The 23,180-nt window shown below is 40.9% G+C and overlaps 1 protein-coding gene across 1 annotated transcript in view; it reads right to left on the bottom strand.

Moving 5' to 3' along the window:
* SUSD1 (sushi domain containing 1) overlaps positions 1–23,180 on the bottom strand; it is a 55,825-nt gene that overhangs the window by 8,157 nt on the left and 24,488 nt on the right. The window contains 7 exon segments of the mRNA XM_030004259.2: positions 3,383–3,412; positions 3,414–3,639; positions 4,724–4,817; positions 17,612–17,798; positions 18,905–18,999; positions 20,006–20,195; positions 21,791–21,885. Coding sequence (XP_029860119.1) covers positions 3,383–3,412; positions 3,414–3,639; positions 4,724–4,817; positions 17,612–17,798; positions 18,905–18,999; positions 20,006–20,195; positions 21,791–21,885 — 917 coding nt within the window.

The raw sequence follows: 23,180 nt of genomic DNA, 5'->3' as shown, positions 1-23,180 counted from the left end.
CTAAATCATATTATAAATCCCTTCCTCTTATGAATTAGCACCGTTCCAGAAAGTTATCAGTGAAATTACTCCTCCAAATACCATGGACCCCAAAGTCCATAGTTCAACCTGGATATTCACAGGTAGCTAAACTGGAGATAGAAACCCCTTCCACAGCTGCACACTTAAAAGAGTTCTGGAGAAAAGAGAAAACATTTTGCCATGCATATACATTTTTCTCAGATGATTTATTATTAGGCTAGTTTTAACAGACTTTTCTCACAGTAGGAGCCATTTTGATTCTGACTTTCCAGAAAGCTCATAGCTTTTTTTCCTGAAAAGACTGTGTGCCATCTTCACCTTTCACAGTCCTGCTCTTAGTTCTGCTACATGCACAAACTGTTTGATCCAAAAAAGCTGATGCTGACACTGAACAAAAGCTATGCTAAAGAAATTAATCTCAAGTAAGTTTAAACTCCAAACACCTTTTTTTAGTTCTTGCCCTTCACTATGAGCCTTGGCTCTCTGCACAGCATGGAATCCATAAAGTAATCACTGGAGATTAAAATCAGTACCAGATGGGTTTCAGTTATTTAATTAGCAGTATCCCTCATGTAGAAGGACACTTCCAAGGGTGGACAATTCATTCCACTTAAGTAAGGTTTTCATGATAATGACAGCAAATTCTTGTTTGTTCCCAAATACTCCCTTTGTCTCCATCATCCCTATATTCCAATTGCCAAATTCATCAATATGAAAAATGGTAATTTCCATTATCTCCAACTTCGTAACTGCTTTCCTTGTACATCCCCAACGATCTCCTCAGATCATCTGACCAGCCTTTTAACACATCTGAATGTCCTGCACAAATGAAATATGCTTTTTAAATCCTCCACCTTGACAAATAAACAGAAAGTAAAAACCACACAGCAGACACCTTTCTCAGGACCTCCAAATCTAAGCAAGGCATAAACGAACGTGGACACAATAAAACGGAACAGCTTACTTGTCTTAACTGTGTCCACACAATTTTATTTGAACTAATTTTCCCACCTTTGCCACAAAGAAAATATGTCAGGTATATTGAGGAATAATGGCAATAAAAAGTCACAACCAAGCCATGATTTTGCAGCATGTATGATATGTATTGTACCCTTCTCAGCAGGAAGGGGTCTGGAGCCAGAAGGGACTCTGGAAGATGCCAGAACATAAAAGTACGATAATGAGAACATTAGTTAGGAGTCTATGACATGTATTTCTAATGTGTCTGTATTCAAATGGAAATGTGTTCACAACTAAAAGACACTACAGAAATGCTGATTTCAGATGTATTAATAACTGAGGGCCAATTAAAGAGCAGATTTTTTTAAAAAGCAGGCTTTTAAATACTAACTCTTGAATCCCAATTCAGTTACTTAAGTAATCAGATTTTTAGAAATTCTCAAAACCCAACAACCCTCACTTTATAATTCTGAATTTCTTTAACTTCTTAATACCAGCAATTGCACAAAATTCAAGGGCATGGTAATTGAAGATAAACCAGTACTTTTGAGCCACAGGTCTAAGTTCCATCTCAAAGAAGCAGAGCTGGGAACCAAACCTGTTTGGCATTTGAAATCTTAATAATGATTTATAAATATTGTATGTAACTTTGTGTACTTCATCAATTAACAAAAGCCATAGAGGAAAGTGTATATTAAGGAGCTGATGCATTCTAAATGGAAGGAAGCAAAGAGTGACTTCTACACATAACAGTAATAATATTCCATTAAATCAGCGGCCTAGAAAATACAACTGGCAATGCTAGAGATGAAACATCAGAAAATAATCTATATGAAAGAGAAAGAATAATGTAACTTAGAAGCAGTTTAGCAAACAGCTGGCAGAGATGCATAAGCAATCTGCACTGTTCTGTGCAAGAAAAACCTCAACACAAGTAACGATAGGAAATGTTCCCCAGTATCAGAAAATATTGAAGGGAAAGAGCTAGGGAAACCAATGTATGAAACCCAAGGACACATAAATTGAGCTCAAGGGTGTATTTAGAAGTGCTTAAAGACGCTAAACTTGTATACATTTGACTCATTAACAATCCTGCTCCACAGAGTAAATTTTTCTAAAAAATACAGTTCGTTGTCCAAATTCCAAGATATTTTGGGCTAACTTAACATTATTTATGAACTGAATGCCTTCAGATGTCATCTCCCTACTTATTCCCTCACATAATTAATTAAAAATTTATGACAAACAACAGACTTGTATCAGGACCAGAAACCACTTTATCTGTGCTATAAAAACTTCTTAGACTATTGTTAAAGTAGATGCCACACAATACTTACGTTGCACAGATTACTAGATACCAGTAACAGCTATTACATGTATTTGTTTTATTTCACTCGCTTTGGACTGAGGCAGAGTTACATTTCTTAATAGAAGCTGTTTCAATTTACTGAGATTTGGGTGTAGGCTTCCAAAATTGTAGAGAATATTTACAAGTGACTCACAGATCAGTTTTTGTGTGCCTCCTTGCTTTGTGCTGTATATGCAAAGCCCTAAAACTCTATTTTATTTTTTTGGGGGTGGCAGGGTAAGGCACCATTTAGGTGTTTTTTACTTCAGCAGGGGTTGCTTTGTTCTGTTTTTACATTTGACATTCAGGAACTGTATGCATATGAAAAGTCTATCACCTGGCCCATATGAGGAAAACCTCCTACTGCTGAGACTTGCATTATGAAAAAATTACAAGCTGTTGACCCCTGAGATAGATGACTGGAAAACTAGTGGCATAATGACATCATGGGAGGCAAGACACTGGAGAATGAAACAGATGAGATGTACATTTTAGAAACTTCTTGTTTTTAATTAAAATACATATTTACCTTAAAATGACAAAAAAATAATACTAGTAATATACTTTTTTCCACAAGGTTTTCCTAAGGGAGCTGGAGTTGACATTCATTGCTATGTGGAAGGTAACACACATGATAAAATGTATTTTTCCTTGTCATTTGGAGAACTGGAATACTTTGCTATAAAACATTCAATTAAAAATGAAAATGGGTGAATTTTTCATTGCTAAGGTGTAATTTTCAGATACTCATACTAATCTCTTTCACTAAATTCTGGCCCAATAAATACACCCTCAATTACTGAGGGCAGTGACGGCCCTTCATTTTTAGTTTCTTCCATTGTTTGCCTTTTGGCATGCACAGTTGCTCCAACATTACAAAGACATAAATATCTGTAAGGAATTACAAGAGTTATTCAAAGAGCTTCAGATCGAATCTAAATCTGTCGTCTAACAGACCCTTGCAACACCATAACACAAAGCTAATATTTTCCTCTTTTTTCCCCAGCAACATTTCATTCAACAGGTGTAAAAAGGTTTTAAAACTTCCATTACCTTATTCCACTCACTTATTACTCTCAAAAAAAACACAATACTCTTCTCCCAGGTTTAAAGGAGCATTATAAAACTTCCCGTAGTAATGTCTGTCTCCAAGAGCAATTGACATGTTATCAGCAACATCCATCGCCCGAAATTCAGCTGCCACATATCCTTTAGCGTCAGCGGTGTTACTAAAGAAAGTTGCAGCAGCAAAGGAGTCACAAATAAAAGTGCTTTGCAAACCCAGAGGAAGCACAATCACTTGATAAAGACTGGAGTGAAACAAAAAAAGTAAACGTTAGCCCTCACTTCAATGTACAAAGCATCAGACATTCATTAATTCACATTGTCTTTTCTATCTTTAGCCTCTTAGCTGCTTTTTATTATCAATGTCCAATACGAACACTTCTTATACTAAAATATTTCTGTCTCTGTGTGTTCCATTGTGTTCTGAACCAAAAGCACTGCATGCACAGCTTAGAGGTGGTTCTCCTCATCACATGCACATTAACTTTATATGTTTATTCATGTTCAGAAGAGCATCAAACTGAGTAGGCTATCTCTTGCTCCTCTCATCTAACACATAAGGTCACCTATGAAACAATACATTATTGGCCTCTAAAAATGATTCATAATATCCCAGAAACAACTTCTTCTGTTTAAAGAAGGAGAGGACAGATATCATTTGTAAAAAAAAAATTAATCAAATCTGTCTTCACACCTCTCAAAACAATGTTTAGTCTATGGTATTCAACCATAGGAAGACTATTAGGGCTGTTACACCAGTCATTTCCTGAAACATTATTAGCTTTCAAATATTTTCTGCTTTAGTGTCATGTTGAGTTACAATTACCTTTTCCATCACAAACAGCACTTAGCAAGGTGTAAATCCTTTTTCTCTAGAAATATATTTTGGTAGTAATACACTAATACAAAAACACTACTTCAGAATATGCATAAATACAGACATCGTTCACCAGTTCCTCTGGCTCCTAGAAAATAAAAAACGTACTGGCTGCATGAGTTTGTTGGAAAAGAAAAATCACGTGGGTAGAACTGTGCTTGAATTCATCAATAAAAATCTACTGTGACTTCACTTGTGGATAAAGGAAAAAAGAAAAACCAAACCAACAGTGAAAACTCAGGATTATCAAAAACAGAATTTTGTTCCATGAAGCAGGGAAGAGTCTGAAGCCAAATACTACTCCACTAAGGGAGGAGAAACTGGGCGTTACAGCTTAAGTTTTCTCCCATTGCTAACAAAAATAATCTAGCCCCCACAAAAAGTTCCAGTATGTAAGCATCATAAATCTGCAGAATGTTTTTTGAAAGGGTGAAGAGTGCACAGAGACAAACCTGATCGGTCCATTTCGATCTTCTGCTTTCCGGAGTCTGAGCAAAGGTGCAGAACCTTTTACTGAAACAAATTCTACATCTGGGAAAGGGGGATCTAAAAAGTAAACAAATACCAGTGATTCAGAGAGGTTTTACAAATATTTCAGGCATGAGAGTTCCTAGCTATTTTTTCCCCAAAACTTCCTCTGTTAACGGAGCCTCAACCCCCTGATGGCTAAAGCCTGCAGGCAACATAAACAGTCTGGTCAAGAAAAAGACAGAGCAAATATGAGCATGATGGCATAGCAGCCCCAGCTCAAACCCCTGTATTAAATTATTTCTGCTAGCTGGGAAAAACAAAGAGGCCAAAAAATGATGGTAGACTACAGAGAAAAGAGACAGGAAAGATTTGTTGGAAGCAGAAGTATTCTTTATTAGACTAACTGAAATGGCCAAGGAGAAGAAAAAGATGAAACTCTGGGCACACAGCCTACTACAAGAAATAAAATGGTATGAATAAAGGAGAATGTATTAGCACCAAAAGCACTTTCAAGCAGGCAACTTCCTTAGTTACTGCTCACAGTCAGCTAGCAATATCCAGCCCCTTAAATTGGATTTCAATATGGGTACAGAGCTCTAATTTGTTTTAGTGGGAATTTGCATCAAGGCCAAAACTGAACAAACACTTCTGCTTCTAATTTCAATGGCAATGATGACAGCTGCACACTGACAGAGACTGGTGCTATGATAATGGAAATTACCACTATCACCCTGGAAGCAAAAATGAAAAGAGCTTCAGTGCGCACAACCAAGGGGGCAGAGCGTGAAGTATGGATACTATCTACCCCAGAAGTCTGAAAGAACAAGCACAAATATTTACAGGTATGGCTAGGCTGTTTGAAAACTGGTCTGTCAAGCTGCTGATGTGGTATCTTACTAAAGAGTAACAAAAGCAGTGCCTATATACATACAAATCAAGGCTTTAGAGCACCGTTAGAAAGAATAACAAATGTCACAGAGACAAACAAAAGAAAACCAATGCATATTTGCCAAAGTTAAATCATATCAGGCAAAAATCTTGCTGAGATGCATGGATTTTTCAAACAGCTGGAATACAGATAGCTGCACATACATGTTGAAACATACAAAATCATTAACTCAGCAGTAGAAAATGAGGCTTGGTAGAAAAACTGTAAAGTGGATAAATAACTAGTAAACAAGGAGCTAGCAAACTACAACATGTTGGAAGCAGAAGTACTGGGGTGCAGGAAGGTTATTAGAGGAGTTCCTCCAAGACTAAACAAAGTAAGTACTAAGTCTGGCATTTTCTTAACAAGCATGGTGCAAAATCCAGGTGCATACAGATTAATTTTGCTGCTAAAACAATGTTAGACAGTGTAAAACAAAAGCAGTGTGGAGACATTATACAAGAAGAACTGAATCACCTTTACAGCTATTGTTTTGCAGAAATGAGATGAAATTCACCAGTATAAAGTAAAAGGTGATACACTTGGGGCTACTAACAAGATTTTTTTGCTATATATTCTAAGTTCCTTTGAGTGTAGGAAGAGCATATTAGTACATCTCAGAATGAGTGTTAGTCACCAAAATGGGAACAGGAAAAAAAAAAAAAAAAAAAAAAAAAAAGGCTGCTCTAAAAAGCATAAGAAACTATAACACTAGAAAAGTACCACCAGAGATAGAGGCCCAGGTGTGATCATTTCACCGTGTCTGAAGTTCCAATCATCAATCCAACAGAGCTAAGTGAAACTAGTGCAAAGGATGACTACAAATAAAGGAGAAGTTGTTTTATATGAGGGAACCAAAAACTTGTCTTTGTAGCCTATGAAAAAGAAATTTGAAAGCCTATGTGATCTCTGCTTTAGACAAATGAAACATGGGAAAGGAACAACTTAAGCACAGTTTGCCCAAAATAAAGACAACAGGCCACAGAGGCATCCCTAGCAATAAAAACTACCTTGCCCTTGGCAAAAATCATCATCAAGAGAACCTCCTGAAAGCTTACCTAGCCAAAGGATTGCTCTGGTAGTTCCCTTTATCAGGTCCTTTTCAAAACCAGGTTATGGGTGAACTACCAGTGAAGAAACCAACTATGAATGTTTAGGATTAAAATGAGACTAAGATTTACATCTAGCAAAGCCTTAATGTTCCACAGCAGCTTCCCTCTAGCAGAGACAGGGCAGAAAACCTTTTCAGATAGTCTTCTGAGTTAATGAAGTGTATTGCTGCCTGCAAGAACAAGAAATGGTCCTTACTTCAGAGGGTCTTTTCAATACTTCTGCACCTGCGGATATTGTAAAATGTATAGACAGTATTTCTATCTGAACAAAATAAATGAACAAATAATATTTGACAGCCAACCTTTATGTCCTTTGCACCTTGCAAACCTAAGCAAACAGAACTTAAGAACTGTAAACCCTTCCTTAACTTCAATGGTTCCTCAGCGCAGACATTGCCAGTGGACAGTGACAGGAAAATATATCTGTCAAGGTAGATGCATCTGGTGCATTTCTCCTATCTTCCTTTCCTTTAGCATCCAATACCACCAGGAGACACTATTATTAATTTCTCTTGAGAGTTTTCCAATTTCCAAGAAAACCTTGGGTATTTCTTCTTTAGTGCCAGCCAGAACGAGCATTGAATGCAACAGCTTCGCACCTTTTTTCCAGAGAAGCAGTGCAAGAGGTAACAAGGGGACAAAAAGAATGCTGACTAAGTTCATAGCAATTAATTTTTGTTTTCTATAATTTGACAGGAAAAATGCAAAACATGAAAATAAATAGCCATCCAGCACTGACAGCCCCAGTAAGTGGGCAAAAGAGAGCAAAATCTGAAAAAACAAACAGGGCTTTTAGAGCTTGGAGTCTTTTGATATTTTTAGTTGCTGCTAAGAAATACTAATTACTACAAACATCAAGCACATCGAAGACAATCTGCCTGTTTTAATAAGAAAAGTGAACAACTTGCAACAATGCGAATTAACAACAACAACAACAACAACAACAATAATAATAATAATAATAATGATAATGATGATGATGAAAGGAATGGATTTCATTTTTGCTTCAGTGACCAGAAAGGAAACTCTGAAGGAGTTATTCCATATGCAGTATTTGGTGACTAAGAACTTTATTAAAAGAAGCATCTTTCCAGAAATTTAACATTAAAAAAAAAACAACCTGTGCTGCGAGGACATCATAATTTCCAGACTTAAAAATCCACATGGTAAAAATACTGACTTAACACTGTCTAGAACAGGTGGAGGGAAAGGGGGAACGCTATGGAGAGATGAGGACTTGCACTAGGTGGGCTGTGAGAAGAAAGCAAGATCCTCCAGTCTGTTCAGGTGCTGTTAGCACCTTGCGTTTGTTAAAGGTTTTGGGGGCTTTTTAAATCTTCACTGGCAGAACAAACTAACATACCTGTAGCAGCACCAGGAAAACGCAGAAGAACATAGCAAGAAATGCAAGTATATGCAGACAGTCCTACTCTAAGCACTTCCTTGTCATAGCAGTGCTACATTACTAACGCTTGGACATTTCATATACAGGCTCATTTTCTACAATGAGAACACATCCGCCGAGCCTCCCTCTGAACATGGAGACAGGCTACAGGAAAGAAGTGCATGCCAGGAAGCGCGTACTGTTGCAACAGCACAGGGAAACAGCACATGCCTCAATGCTGAAGCAAAAGCCTGCTTGGTGTTATGCTGTAATCACGCTCTTCAGAAAAAGTTAGCATTAGCATGTTGGAAGCAGTTCCCTATCAGTTATCATGAAAGCATTTCACAATGGAACAGCTACATTTCTTTCTTTAATCCTGGAAATGAGCTGTTTACTTCTTGTTTTAAAGCCCTGGTTATTGCCAATACTGTTTACAGCTGCAGACTGAGGGCTTCACAGCCAAACGGCCGCAATACAAGGAACATGTGCACTTTTACAACGTTCTCCAGTAATGGTTAACAGGAATGTTTAATGCCTTTCCTGTCATCTGACCTTCTGTACAGCTCTGAAGCTGTAACTCTGGGACAACACCGTGCTACTTACCTTCGCATATATAACGCAGGCAAGAAAAGTTGTAAGTTTCCTATATACAGACATGTCACAAATAAATGAGCAAATCAATTTCTATGCCACCCTATATATGGATATGCAAAAACCTGTTAAACTGAATGATTTGCAACTTATTAAAAAACCTTTGTTTGGTGCCAGCATCGCCCTCTTTACAGCATCTCTTCATCATTTTGTGCTAATGATAAAGCTTTAAAAATAGTAATGGAATTGAACCACAAAGTCCAAAACCAGATGGCAACTCTTCCCAAGTTCAGGGAAGTCAAATCAAAGATTCCTCTTATAAAGCCAAGTTCTAACTGAAACAACCCTTTGCTGAAATACCACCATTTGCGTAATCTTTATTTCCTGGGCTGTATTTGAGGGCTTTGTGTCCAAAACATTTTTTACTGATTTTTAAAACAAGGAAGACAGAAACACTGCTGTAAAATTTTAAAAAAGAGATGTTGATACAAAAGAAAAGGTTTTCGACTGCTTGTATCACTGTCTGAACAGTAACTAAGTTTACGTATTACAGTATAATTGCTTTAACAAAGAGTGAGATTTTTAACTTGGAGAAAGTCGTTACTTAAAGAAGGGAGGGAAGGAAGGAGGTTGAATAAATCGACACCGCATCTACAGAAAAAGATCATTTAAATCTTCTTTAAAGAACTGGTCATCTCTGGAAATCCCACTCATGTGATTCCCTCTGCTGACTGTGGCCTTTGTTCTCCTGATCTGTGGCTGAATGTCACACCATCCCGTTCATCACAGGAAATTCGATGAATTCGAATTCGATGAGGCAGGCAGTAAAAATGGAACGGGAACTGGCGCCCGGCGCTGTGCCCCCAGCCAGGCGCAGCTCTTCTTGCAGTGGTGTGCTTTGCCTCCTGCGGGTTTGGCTCCTGCGCTGTGAGAGACTGAACTCTGCTTTACAAAGTCCCTTCTCTTAGGGGGAATACTCCACGGGCCAGGACGTCTTTGAAGTAAAACGGTCCTAGGGAAGGAGGGAAAGACGAAAGCAGGGAGACGTGGTTTAGGGGATCTTGACTGGGACCTCTCAGTCTTTAACATACCGTCAAGTGACCTGCCACCATGCCCACAAGTTAGCGTAAATCACAGCCACGCAACAGACGTGGAGCCAGCTCGTGCACCATCGCGTGTTTTCTGTGTCAGAGCAAGGGCCTGAAGTGGTACTGACCCAAGCTGCAGGCCACACCTGGTCATCAAAGAGAAACAAGAAAGGATGCTGGATAGGGAAGAGCTCCGAGAACAGCTTTGCCCGCTCCTTCCTCTGCAAAGCCCCAGGGGCTGCAGTGAGGCTGACAAGGGGTGGAGATTCCTGTGTAACGTCACGGGTAAGACAAACAGGAGGTTCGTTTCAGGGCTGCAATGTCTCCCTTGCTCAGACCGCGAGGACCGAGAAACCTTCTGAAGCAGCAAAATAAGCCACAGCAAAAGCGTCCTGCAGGCACCTCAGTTTCACGCAGCTGCTTTCCATCTGAGCACCCTTCAGCAGCTCCGTTTTCACTCTCTGCCCTTTAGCAACTCGGATCGGCTCTGCGAGGACTTTCCTTGGAAATCCTGTCACAGCGATACTGTGCGGTATTTGCCAAAGGTCCCGTTTTCCGGAGCTGTGCAGACAAGCTTTCCACGCGTGGCTCTCGTAAGGCGAAGCAGAACGGAGCGCTCTGGGTCCATGGCTACAAGTCAACTGTGTCCCAGGGAAATCCCGGGGCAGCATCAGTGCCCTGCCAAATCGTGCTCTTCTTCAGGAGTTAGTGTCATTCCTAAGTCGCCAGGCCGAGTTAACGGGAGCAGCAGCAGGCAGGGATGCCACTGAAAAGAGCATTTACTCAACCATCCAAGGGAAAACCGGTCTAAATAATGGTAAGAGCAGCTACACTGGGTCTCACTTCCAATCCAAGGCTAACCCCCGTGCCTGTGACACAGGAACTTTTGACTGACATCTGCAAAAGGGAAGCTGGGCCCACACGTGGACGTTCACGTGGCTGTTCACGCATCCAGGACACCGGCATACCTGCCGTCCACCTGAGGTCAGGGTTTGCCACGGGCAGGCAGAGCCAGGGGAGCGCTACGGCTTGGCAGAGGAGTGACCAGGGGAACACCAGCCGCGGCCACCCTGTTGGGCTGGCTTGTTTCAGGGAAAGGGACTGCACAGGGTACGTGGTGCTCCGCACACGGAAGGTGACCCTGCCTGCCTGGTGTGTACCGAGCGGTGTGTATCACTTGGGGTTTATTAACACAGGTGGTCATGGGCTGACGGACGCTGTCTCCCAGGAGGTTAAGAATAGCCTAAACTTGCTCAGAGATGGAGCCAGTCAGCATCTCTCAGGAGCAAGCCTTTAAACGTGCATTTTCTGGGAGCCTTTTAAACCCCAAGTCTCTGTGTACTTAGCTACATACTCGGTGGCTGCTAGCGGCCAGCAAGCTAATGAGTTTTCCGGCAAGAGGAAGAGTTGACAGTACTGAATAGGGAGAACATAGGAGCTCATGAGAAAAAATTAGAAGGAAGAGAAGATAAAGGAACTGCTGAATTGTTCATGTCACAGTAATTACATAAATCCAGACTTCCTTAGCAGTTTCTTTTAAAAGTGGTGTGACTTGCCGAGCCTTCCCAGGCTTTCCCCAGGGGGCTGCCACCACGCAGCAGCAAGGTCCTGGACCGCAACCAGTCCGGGCGAGGTCACCCAGGACTGCCAAAGAGGGAAACTGAAAACAAGAGCCTCCCTCGAGGGGAAGAGCCCCCCTGGCCACACAGGGACTTTCTTTTTTCGGGCAACTCTCTGATGGGGGAGCCGTGGGAAAGTTTCAAACGGTGGGCTTGTTTAGGGGGCAGCTAGGCGAGATGCGGGGTCCGGGACAGGATCGCGGCCGAGCGCGTGGGTGCCTCGTCTGACCCAAGTCCTGCACTGAGGCTGACCCAGGTCTTGCAGCGAGCCTTGAAAGCTCGTGCCTAGCACATGAAGGCAGATGAGCCAGAGAGCGTTTAGCTGCCACCGTACCACCGCAGACGTGTCACAAATTTGAACAGCTCTCTCTGGAGCCCACTAGCATTGCTTAGGCTGACAGAGACTCCTCCCCGAAAAGTAAATCCGCCTACATCTTGCTTTTTCTTGTACGGGCCATTTCTAGGTTGCATTATGGTCCTGCGTTGCCCCCGAGGCAGAGGAGCAGGCAGAGCCATGCTCTGAGGTTTCCGAGGGCAGAGCCCCCGGGCTGACCCGGGAGGAAGGGGCTCCCAGCAAGCCAAGGAGAAGCAGAGCGAGATCAGAGCCAGCCTGCACCAGCCGTCGACTGCCCCGAGACGATAAGACACACTAACGGATGGCCAGGCAGGAAGAAGTCTTGCTCATGTTTTTGATACTCAGCTGCAAAACAGAAAAAAAAAGGAAAGCGCAGAGTGCCCTGCCCAGCAGGCGGAAACCCCGGGTCCCTGGCACAGAGGCACGGGGCAGAGCAGCCCCAGCGCAGGACTAGAAAGCAGGCACGTGGCTAGTTTGTCGTGCCCTTTCCGTTCACTCTACCCCCGATTTTTTAATCCAGCCACTTTGAGCCATATCTCCTGGCTCATCTCTACCTGAACACTTCGATGCCTTGTCATCTGCTGTCTTCTCCTCTGGTTCTTCCTCGGGCACCTCTCCCTTGTGATCTCTAGGAACAAAAGTCTAACATTCAAGAGGCCACCTACGAAACACTTGAGTTTTCATTCCTGCCGTTCTGCAGACGCAGTCAGAGGTGCCAGGGTCTGCCAGCAGAATGGGAGCTGGATGCTGTTTGCTCAGGGTGTCTGGGTTAGGGGCACGCTTGGTGTTTCCACAAGCGTGGACGTGGCGTGACAGCATCCTAACCTCAGCTGAAGAGGTCTGTGCTGGGATCCTGCAACCAGCCACCACTGCTTCCGCCCCACTTCCTAAGCCGATGTTAGGACCTCGCCTGGCTAGGCAGAGGGATGGATGCAGCACTGTGCTGGAGCTGCAGGGTGAGCACCCAGGCTTGCAATGGCAGCCGCTTCCTACGTCCCCTGCCTGTGCTCACCGACGGGACGTGTGGCACAGAGGACTAGCAGCTGTGCACATGCACCGAGATGAAGGCACCGACACAGTACCCGGCTGGGGGACAGGAGGAAAATTTGGTCAGGGAATAGTCAGCAAGGTACTTTTTCAACTAAGAGGCATGAGGAAATACACCACTTTTTTTTTCTTTTTCTTTCTCCTCTTGTGTGCAACACCCACCCAACGTAAACAGTATGGAAATCAATTTAAGCCCTTGCAGTGGCAGGCCGTGGAAGAGTTTGGTGGTTGCAGCTTTCACGCTGACAGAGGCACTCACCGGCACTGGCATTTTCATGCAGCACGCGCCGCAAGACCTGGAGCTCTTAGCACAGCGACCCTGGGGCGAGGAGCCAGGGGCACACCTGGGACTAAGCTGCTGGAGGGAAAAACCACGGTGCGCTGCTCCACAATGGGGTGGGCAGGACATGAAGGCAAGCAGGCTGGTATCGTCTAGCGACATGGGAATTGCAACAACTGCCCAGCTGGTTTCCTCCTTCCCTGCTGAGGAGTCAAATCCCGTCTCTGCTCCTCTGAGCTGAGAAACAACAAATGTCAAAGCTTCCTGAGCGAATATCAGGGTTTAGAGCATGGCGGAGTGTAAAGAGAACGTGTTTCCCCGCTTCCTCACAAAGCCGGGGGGGCACATGTTGTTTAGACGTATTATTATTCTCAACTGCTTTAATAAGCCTGGCTGTATTACACAGGTAACATTAAAAACTATGCAAGACAGCACTATCGGCAGCTTAGCAAAACAGAAAGTGTAACTGTAAGCAACCGAGCCTTAGTAAACGATTGGATGTAAGTCACCAGCTTGATGACCCCAAGCTGAGCGGTGCGGTTGACACGCCTGAGGGACGGGAGGCCATCCAGAGGGACCTGGACAAGCAGGAGAAGTGGGCCCACGTGAACCTCATGAGGTGCAACAAGGCCAAGGGCAAGGTCCTGCACATGGGTCGGGGCAACCCCCGGCATCAATACGTTTTTCACATACCGCCACGGACGTGACGAGGTCTAGAATAGTATACTTGGTATGGGATGGAATTCATTCTTCTAATTCAAGTCACTTTCTACACTCCCTGGTTGTGAGTCTACTTTCTGACATGTTCATATGAAGAGAGAGACGATACACACACAAGAGTATGTGGCCTGCAGGTGTATCCTGGACTAAAACAAAAAGAACAGCAGCTGAGAAACACAGGAACTACTACAACTGTCTGAGGTACACAGGCTCGAGGTCAAACCTACCCTAACCCACTGGAAAGTGAATGTACAAGTATGTAAGAAATGGCAGCATCTGTGAACAGTAAGCACAGAATAAACTCAAAATACACCTTGATTCTAAGCAAAAAAATGGAGAGGAGGAAGAGCAATGAAAAATCATCATTGCATCTAATGTGAATTATTTTACAAGAAGGAAATGAAATCCAGTAATTCAGGCACAAGAGATCTATCTCTAGTGTCCAGAAAATTTTCTGTCTTATGTCGTCGTCTTAGGTCACAGTGGTCTGCTCTGGACTAAAAAAAGCTAACTAGACACTGTAAATAAGTAGGTATTCATGAACCTCCCAAAGACCACAATTTTGTCACATCCATCATAAAGAATCTATCCCAAAGCAAAGCTTACAGATTCAAATATCAGTAGCATTATAATGCGGCCCAACTGAAGAAGTTACTATTATTTAGGATATTAGAAGCAAAACTGAAAGCATTAGCTCTTTCTCTATTATTCTGTTTTTCAAACACTTGAAAGTGGTTACAAAATTCAGTCGTCTTAAATTCCTGTGTGGAAACAGATAATCAAATTAAGAACAATGCCTTGTCTGAGCATGCCTTAATAAATGATCTTCAAAAAGGAAAAGGAACAGAGCCATGTGTAAGTAGCATAATCCCAACAGAAATAATGAATGAGAACGTACACCCACAAGACACTCCCTTCCTTCCTTGGAAACAGACACAAACTCCCTTCTTGCTTAAAAGACAATCTTGCTACCATCGTTTTATAACTACAAGATAATTATTGCCTAATCATTTTTCACAATTGACCCCATTTCCCATCTCAAGTAGACAGGTGCTGAGAGCCTTTCTAAAATAAGCTAAGAAGGCACAGAAGACTGTGCAAGATGCCTATTACTGGAAATATGAAAGGAGCAGAATTTCAATGATCCATGAAGCATTTGCTAGACTATATTTACCATCCACAAGATGATGAGCAAAACCAACTTTGTGCTCAGCACAGAACTATTTTTAAAGGATGCTACTTCCCAGGGAGAAAAGCAGGCTTTTAAGTGCCAAGCTCTTGGTTTTTTTCATTAGAAATACTATGGATATAATATATCCTCATTCGGGACATATATAGATATAAATATACAGATATTCAGGATATAGAATTAGCTTTCTTAACATGCATTTACAAATCTTGCTTTTTGAAAAAACATGCACTTATTGCGAGCATTTACATGCTTATTGTATTCTGCAACAGTCTTTAAGAATTTACACAGATGACTATCCTTGTCAGGAAATTAAGTCTGTTAGGCAGTGTTCATCCAATCATCCAGGACATGTCTCTTCACACTAGTTGAAACTCCACAGTTAAGATTTCCCGAACTCTCAAAATGTGGGAGGTATGTGGAAGTCAAGGAGATACAACATTGGGATTCGCCCCCAGCTGAGGAAACAGACCAACTTGACTCTGCATTTGTTAAAGGATGCCATATGAAACCTTAGACAACAAATGAGGCCACCTCTGGTACATTAACAGTAAAACACTTTTGTAAGTCTCACCTGCCTTAGAGCCTCCGTGCTTAAGTTATATCTTGCATTTATACAGTACCATTTAGCCAGAAAACCACCAGAGCCAAAAAAAACTTTTCAGACTTAAGCTGGCAGATAAACTGAGATCATCCCACCCACCATGGAAACACAATCGTCTGGTTTAACAATGTACATAATTACAAAATAACTGGACAAATGAAGGAGCAAATTATACACCTACCCTAAAATTATAAATAGTTTTTATATAAATTAAGTTGCTTGTACAGACAATGCAATTCCCAAAACATAAGGCACAGAAGTCAAAGGGACACTGCCAAAAGAGTTATTTTAACTGTACCATTTTCATCTCAGATAGGCTGAAATAGCAACAGATTTAACATCTTATTTAAATCTCATTATTTGGTGAGCTTTGCAGCATGATTGCTGTTGGCTTTTTAATTTTGACTTAATTTCAACTGCAAAAAGACCTACTTTTATTTTTTGGCTTCTATTAAAAAAAGCATAACATGGAGTGTTTGCATGGTAAGTTTTGGCTGAAGATTCCTAATGACAGAGCAACACCTACCTTTTACTGCTCACTGAAAAAACTAAGTACCAGATATAAAATGGCTTGTGTAGCAGGATCTTCTTTCAAAATGGAAATGACCTAACTTTTACACAAAGACCTCTTCTGGGGCTATGCATGTGCATTTGTTAAGCACTAACTCAGCGGAAAGGAAAACATGCCAGCTGCCAAGGCACAAATACCACTCCACACAGCACCTGCTGCAAAGTGTTCTCTAGAGCTCTGCTGAGTAAGTGACCTGATGCAATCTTGCAGAGTTCAGGAAATATCACAGGATGACAAAGTAAAGAGGTATGCCTTTACTCTTGAGTATATATATGCAAAAGTTACCTCAGTCAACCAAATTCTGAGACAGCTTGTTAGTTTTTACAAAGCGACATGTACTCATGAACTCATGGATGCTACTTTTGAGGGACAGCTAGGAAACTTCTGAAAATGAATTATCAAATAATTACTGTAATTTCATTAAAACAAAAAAATCCAGGTCATTGTTTATCCTAAGCAGTAGCTTTAAGAAACAGATATTTGGACTTTCGTGAAGCTTAAAAACCTTAGATTTACTATTAAAAATAGTAGTACTATCAATTTCAAATCCACCACAAATCCCGTTCTTCATAAGCAGTCAGAAGAGAATTGGTTCCATCTAGTGGCTGAACAGAGTTACAGACGCTCAAACAGCTTTCACGTCTCTTACCTACTCCAATTTGTGGCCCCAACGGGAAGAATGATACCAGCACCAAACACTGCACTTCACAGTGTAACAGTAATAACCTAACACAGAAAGTCTGACAGTATACGGATGGTGCAAAACTGTTCTAAATGAAAAATGAGCTAAAAAATGACAGATGTTTTTCATCACAGCATTTTAGTGCCATACAAGTATCTTGCTAAATAGTGAAGCTGAGACTCTCCCTACCTTATTTGCTCAAATGTCTTTTATGTTCTGTACTCTACCAATTAAAGATGAAGGTATCTGTCTGAGGTACTTGCAGGACTCTGCTTTGGATCCTTGCAGACTTCAGTGGTAACTGTTGTCACAAACACCCATACAAAGTGCAGTTGTGCTATTATCTCCACTTCACAGTGGACTCATACTGAAAAACTGACTTTGCCTCTAATAGGGCAGGGAACTTAACCAAGTTCACGCAGATACCAATATTGTGCCTAAACCACCAAACTATCTCTTCCCTGCTGTGCCAAAATTACACTTCAAAACACCACACCCCCATTTCTCTCCTCCTTTTGCTGCTGGACTGTCAACCCTATGAAATCTGTGAAAACAAAAAACAATGAACAATTTTGAGCATGGAAAGAGCACTTTGACAACCCACCATACAACATTTGAGATCAACAAAGCTGTTTCACTTGAGCCTCCTGCACCCAAGAGGTGCTTTTGTAAATACACAAAATAAATGGCAGGACCTACCTGTGATTTGTGTTGTCATGGTAACGAGCAGTGAAAAATTCAAAGCTACCATGGAAATATTAATAGAGTAATTGGTGCCTGGCTGCAAATCAAAACAAACTTCTGGAGCCTGCTTGTGTGTGGTAAGGTTGAAGGTCATTTCATGAAAGAACTCCTTCTGATACCAACGATGGCCTTGCACGTGAAACTGTAACCAAACAATCACGGCATGGAAATTGCAATGTTTTAATATATCACTTGCATTCAGTCATGTCATGCTCTAAATTAGAAGAAATAGCAGAAAAACACATCACTGCATACAGAGCACCAAAAATGTTGGCACTGACAGTTATTCAAATTCAAATGCTTCCAAAATTTGACAGAAATTGCAGTCCCTCTTGATCAGCTCTGACATTGTCCTAGGTCTTTCACTTCTTTTCCTCCTAGTCATTTCACTTCTCCTCCTAGTCTATCATCTCTTTTAGTAGTACTGTAATTTCCCCCAGTCTTGATTTCCTACTAACATATAGGCTTCCAGTAATAGTGCACTTCCACTGTAGTATACCCTAATGGTGCAAAATGATGACATATAAAAGTAAGCTCACATGAACACCTCTTGTTTGACCCCGAGGATCAAGTCAAAACCAAGTCATTTTGATGTATGTCAAAATGCCAAGTACCCTCCAGGATCTGCCTACAGACAGCTATGTTTCCAGGCAAATTTAAAGACCCATGGGGGTTTTTTTGTTTCAGTTGGATTTTTTGTGTGTTTGTTTTGTTGTTGATGTCCCAAATGGTCATGAAGTCATTAACTTAAGGCCTCTCCTGATCATTTCACTATTAATGAAAACTAAACGCTTGCTGCATTTTAATCACATGCTAATTTTCCTTTAAATAGATCCTATGCCTTTAGATAATCTTTGAGCACCTCTTAAGACACAGAGATTTGAGACAACAGCAGGTGGTCAAGAGTGCTGGCAGAGACAGTTCAAGCAGAAATGCCCTGCTGGGGCAAGGGAAGATTGAAGCCGTATCACAAGGCAGAGTAGACTGACTTCATGGAGTTGGAACAGACTTGTCTGAGGCCTGAACATGACAAAGTTGAAAGTACAGATAGGGAAGGCAAAACAGACAGGAGACTACAAAAGAGCATGGTGGCTTCTTTCTTTTTTGAGCTTACTCCCTGGGTTTTTATGAGAGAAGTTATTAGAATGAGCAACACCGCTAGCAGTGAGTGTTTGAAAAATCAGTTTTTTTCACATAGATGATTAATATAAATTGTTTTCTAGATGCAAAATACAGGTTGTCACTTACTGAGTATCTGTCTTCCACACCAGTTCCCCTGAAATTTCTCCGCCATTTCAAGCAGGTATCATTAAAAATTAATACATTATTGAAAGCTTCCTTTACTGTAGAGACAATAAAAAAAGGGAACAACTTATTACAAAAACTTCACCTTCAACTTAATTGAATATCAGTAGCTGAAAATAAAAAAAAAGGGGTTTATTTTAATTCTCTTCTGAGAAGGAGGTAGAATCTAATTTCTTTTTGAATGAACACACACAGTAAATAAAGCATGAACATTTTCCAGAGAAAATTGCTTTCAGAAAAACCCAAGCACGCTACTCAGGAAATCAAGATAGGATTTATTTGTCCAGACTTAAGGAGGTTATAATGACAGAAAGATCCAGGGGTTCAGGCCTTCTGATGGAAATAAAGTTATCATAGAACAATTTGTCACAGTTGATGCCCTTCAGGAAGAAGCACGTGAGAAAAAGCATTTTTGTGGATTCAAAAGCAGTTATTTCTCAAGGTCTGTCTCAGCAGAATTTGTATGTCAGAAGGCAAGCTTAGAGTTTCCATGACCATAATACTACAGAAGCCTGCTGGTGGAACATGCCTTCTCTACAATTACTGAAAAACTGCCAGAACACTGCTCATCACTGCTAAACATAGGAACATTATCTATAATGCTCACATCACTTAGATTAGTATCACACAGCTCAGCAATAGGGAATTCTCTCACAGGCTGAGAATCAGTTTTCAAGGCAAGGAATGGAAACCAGTAAGCACTGTACCACGGACTGAAACTCCAGCATGTAGCCAAGAATGCCACTGCACCAATCCTGCCTCAGCCAGAAGAAAAATCCTGAAGAAGCAAGTTTGCCAAATCCTTCTGAAGGGCACTTACTGCCACTCTTGTGTTTGCTCATAGATTCAATGGCCACAGTGAGCAGAAAGAAAAACGTCTTGCAGGAAAAGAGGATGCTGATGGTGGCTACGTGTGTGTAGTCACCGTAAAGAATGATACAGTCTAGGAGACTCCCTGTTATTCTGTCTGCTAGACTCAGAACTGTCAACTCTGCAGCACAGTAAATTCTTCTACAAGCACGGAGAATACAAAACACAACCTACCCTTTGTTTGAACTGCTACTGTCACTGAGACAGTGATGTTTGTGGAAGAGATGGTAGTAATATTCACCACGTAGTTACTGCCAGAGTTGAGATCTAAACACACCTTTGGATTATCTTCACTTGTAGTGATGTTAAATATTGCATCTTCTGAGAATGTCTTCTCATCCCATCTTTGGCCCAGTATGTGAAACTATTGAAGGATTAACAAAAACAAGGGTGCAATTGGTTGTGGCTCTCCCAAAATTCAGAATACCACTTCAATTAAGCCTTGAGAACCTAGGATTACATCTGCTTTGGAATATCAGCTCAATCAAAAAAATAGGCTTGCGACTAAATGTTTTGGTGCAACAAGATGGTTTAATAAATTAGATCTTTAATTTCTTCTGGCTGTTAAAATTATGAGTATTTTTCATATATTTCTACAACAAATAGAAGGAATCTGTAACATGGACCCTACAAACACCTCCAACACAAATAGTAAGATGTAAGTAAATATTCTTTCTTGTTTACAGCACACAGATGGGAACTACATATGCTTGCTACTTTCTTTTTTCTAGTTTTTCCCCCTTGCCCTGCAGAAGCAGTAGTAAGACTGAATGCCAAACAACAGTAAAAGACAAGCTTCCCTAAGATCGTCCCAGTGCAGCGAAAAAGAAACCTGTTGTTTGTACAAGATGAAGGGACAGACAAAATTTATCTAGTTAAGCTCAAGGCAGTCCAGAGTGTGTTCTGAACTTTACTGCATGCACCCCGTGCCTACATAGTCCTCAATTTTGACTATTCTGAAGTGTGTTGCAGATAGCTCAATTCAGGCAAAAACATGTGCACAGAGCACATTACACCAGAGATCCACAGCTTGCCAGTTACCACTGGGTACACGAAAAGTACTCATTTTAAACTGTTAGGGTAATTGGGAACTTGTTTTTTCCATCTCGGCAGTGCTCAATAAAAGCACTCAAACTAAAAATACATTGGTTTATAACACAGGAGGAGAAAGACAGGTTGCTTTCCAAAATTATCACCCAACCTTGAAACGTATTTTCCACATTAACCTGCCCATCCTGGAGATCCTAAATAATCCCCTTTTTTTCCCTATTTGTACATGCTCAAAAAAACAACCTTTCTTGGGATGTTGTCATTCGCAAAACATGGGAATTCTTATAATGTTGTTTTGGCTTCCAATACACTGACTGAACTATTTGTTTCTGAGAATTTACATCTTAACTTTTATTCTTATGTTTATAGATGGGGAAAAAAAAATATAGTTACCAAGGTTGCTTTCAATTTCCATGAAAGACAGTTCTAAAATGTTCAAATATAAGATGATTGAATCTCTTGAGCAAGGCACAGAATTTCAATGTACCTTGCATTTCTAAAACAAGTTACATCCAGGATCTGCAAGTGATACACTGTTCACTTGACACATTTGCATCACATAGGGACAGAGCCCAAGTTTTACAATGTTTTCTATGTCAAGGTGACCTTGAGCTCTGCAATGGAATTTCACTAGAACATAAATTTGTACTGAAATGCTTCTTATAGTTTCAAGCAGATGTTTAGGTGATTTACTGGAATGGGAACCCCAACAACTTTTGAGTGTTTCACCTAACTTGAGGACAGGGATTTGTTTCTTTCCTAATCCAGCCACCTTTAGGTTTCTAGGCAGTTCACTGGGAAGGAGTCAAATTACCATACAAACAAAACACACAAGGCAAATCTCCACTGCTGACTCACCAGAATTAACCAGGACAAGCTACTCCCAATCTCAAATGCTGCCCCACTTACTGTGTACGTTACCCTCATTCCCAGTCTTCCAGTTTTCCTTTGCCACTTCACACACGTTTCATTGAATATGGACAGATTACTGAATAATTCCTCCTCTGTGAGCAAAAACATGGACACAGAATGAAAACAGTTATTATTTCTCATGCAAATCTTAATCTGTTTGGAGCGATTTTTTATTTTTTCCTTTTTTTTTTTTTTCCAAACAGGAAAAATACAAGGTAGGCAGAAGGAAGTTAGTAGTTTCTCTTAACTGTGTTGGCTCCTAAAATTAAAATACAAGCTAACTGAAGAAGCATGTTCTGAGCCAATGACTGTGCACAGCCAGCATTATGTAAACTACCATGACTAATGAAAACAAAATACTTTGCTAGGCCTGCATTTTAATGTAGAACAATTTCAATTCTAATGACTTTACAGATCTTGAAGAGGACATTAAAACTACATTACAGCTTCCTGACAGCAAACGAACAAGCTCATTAACTCCATCAAACTGCTGATATGTCCGTATATATAAAAACATACATATACAACAGCATTGTTTCTTACACAAGGATCTTCAGTATATACTGTACTAAAGACTATAATCTTTCATACTGGGTGACCAATCCAGGCAAAACAGCCAATAAGAAAAGACATTTTGCTCTGCTTTGGATGCTCCTCCACGTCATAATACATTAAACTTGTACCATGCATAGGTATTCCTGTATTCCTGGCCAAAGTCTTTCATTAAAGTGTGCTTATGACAATATTACACCACCAAAAATGAAGAGCAATAAACAGTGCCCCAGTTCCACTACTTTTGCCATCATTCTACACTCTCCTTGATCTTGGGTGCCAGCATCAGGATCTTGTGACATGCAACGGTCTGTCTTCTAAACAATGAGCCACTCACAAATCACCTTGAAGAATTTGTAGACCATCGGATCTCATTGATTAGAAGTCTCATTAAACTGCAAATAAAAAAGTCAAGGAGATTTAAAAGAGCTGTCTGTAAGAAAAAGAGGCTACCAATAAGCCAACAAACTTAGGAAAAAATGCTCTTCTGAATACAACGGCCTGCATGAAAGCGTTTTAGGAAAGCTTCTGTGTTAGATTGGAAAAGAGATTTTTCATAGCTGAATGTTTTGGTTATTTGTTTGGGTTGCTTTTTAAAAGGTGTCAACATTCTTTCTCTGTTTTATAGAAAATAAAATTAAGTAACACAGCCACAGTAAAACACTTTCCAGAACAAACCCTAGACTAAAAGAATGAAGCCCATGGAACTAAGCATGTAGGGAGTACGGTTGTAGCAACTAGTGATACATCCCTCAACATACCTGTGTTAATTTACACACTTTTAAAAGTTGGCTTGTGCCTCAGAGAAAAAGCACAGCCAGGAAGATCAACTCAT

Source organism: Aquila chrysaetos, chromosome Z, assembly GCF_900496995.4.
Source record: "Aquila chrysaetos chrysaetos chromosome Z, bAquChr1.4, whole genome shotgun sequence".
Taxonomy (NCBI): domain Eukaryota; kingdom Metazoa; phylum Chordata; class Aves; order Accipitriformes; family Accipitridae; genus Aquila; species Aquila chrysaetos.
Note: the sequence above shows the minus strand (reverse complement) of the source record. Positions and strands in the feature narration are given on the sequence as shown.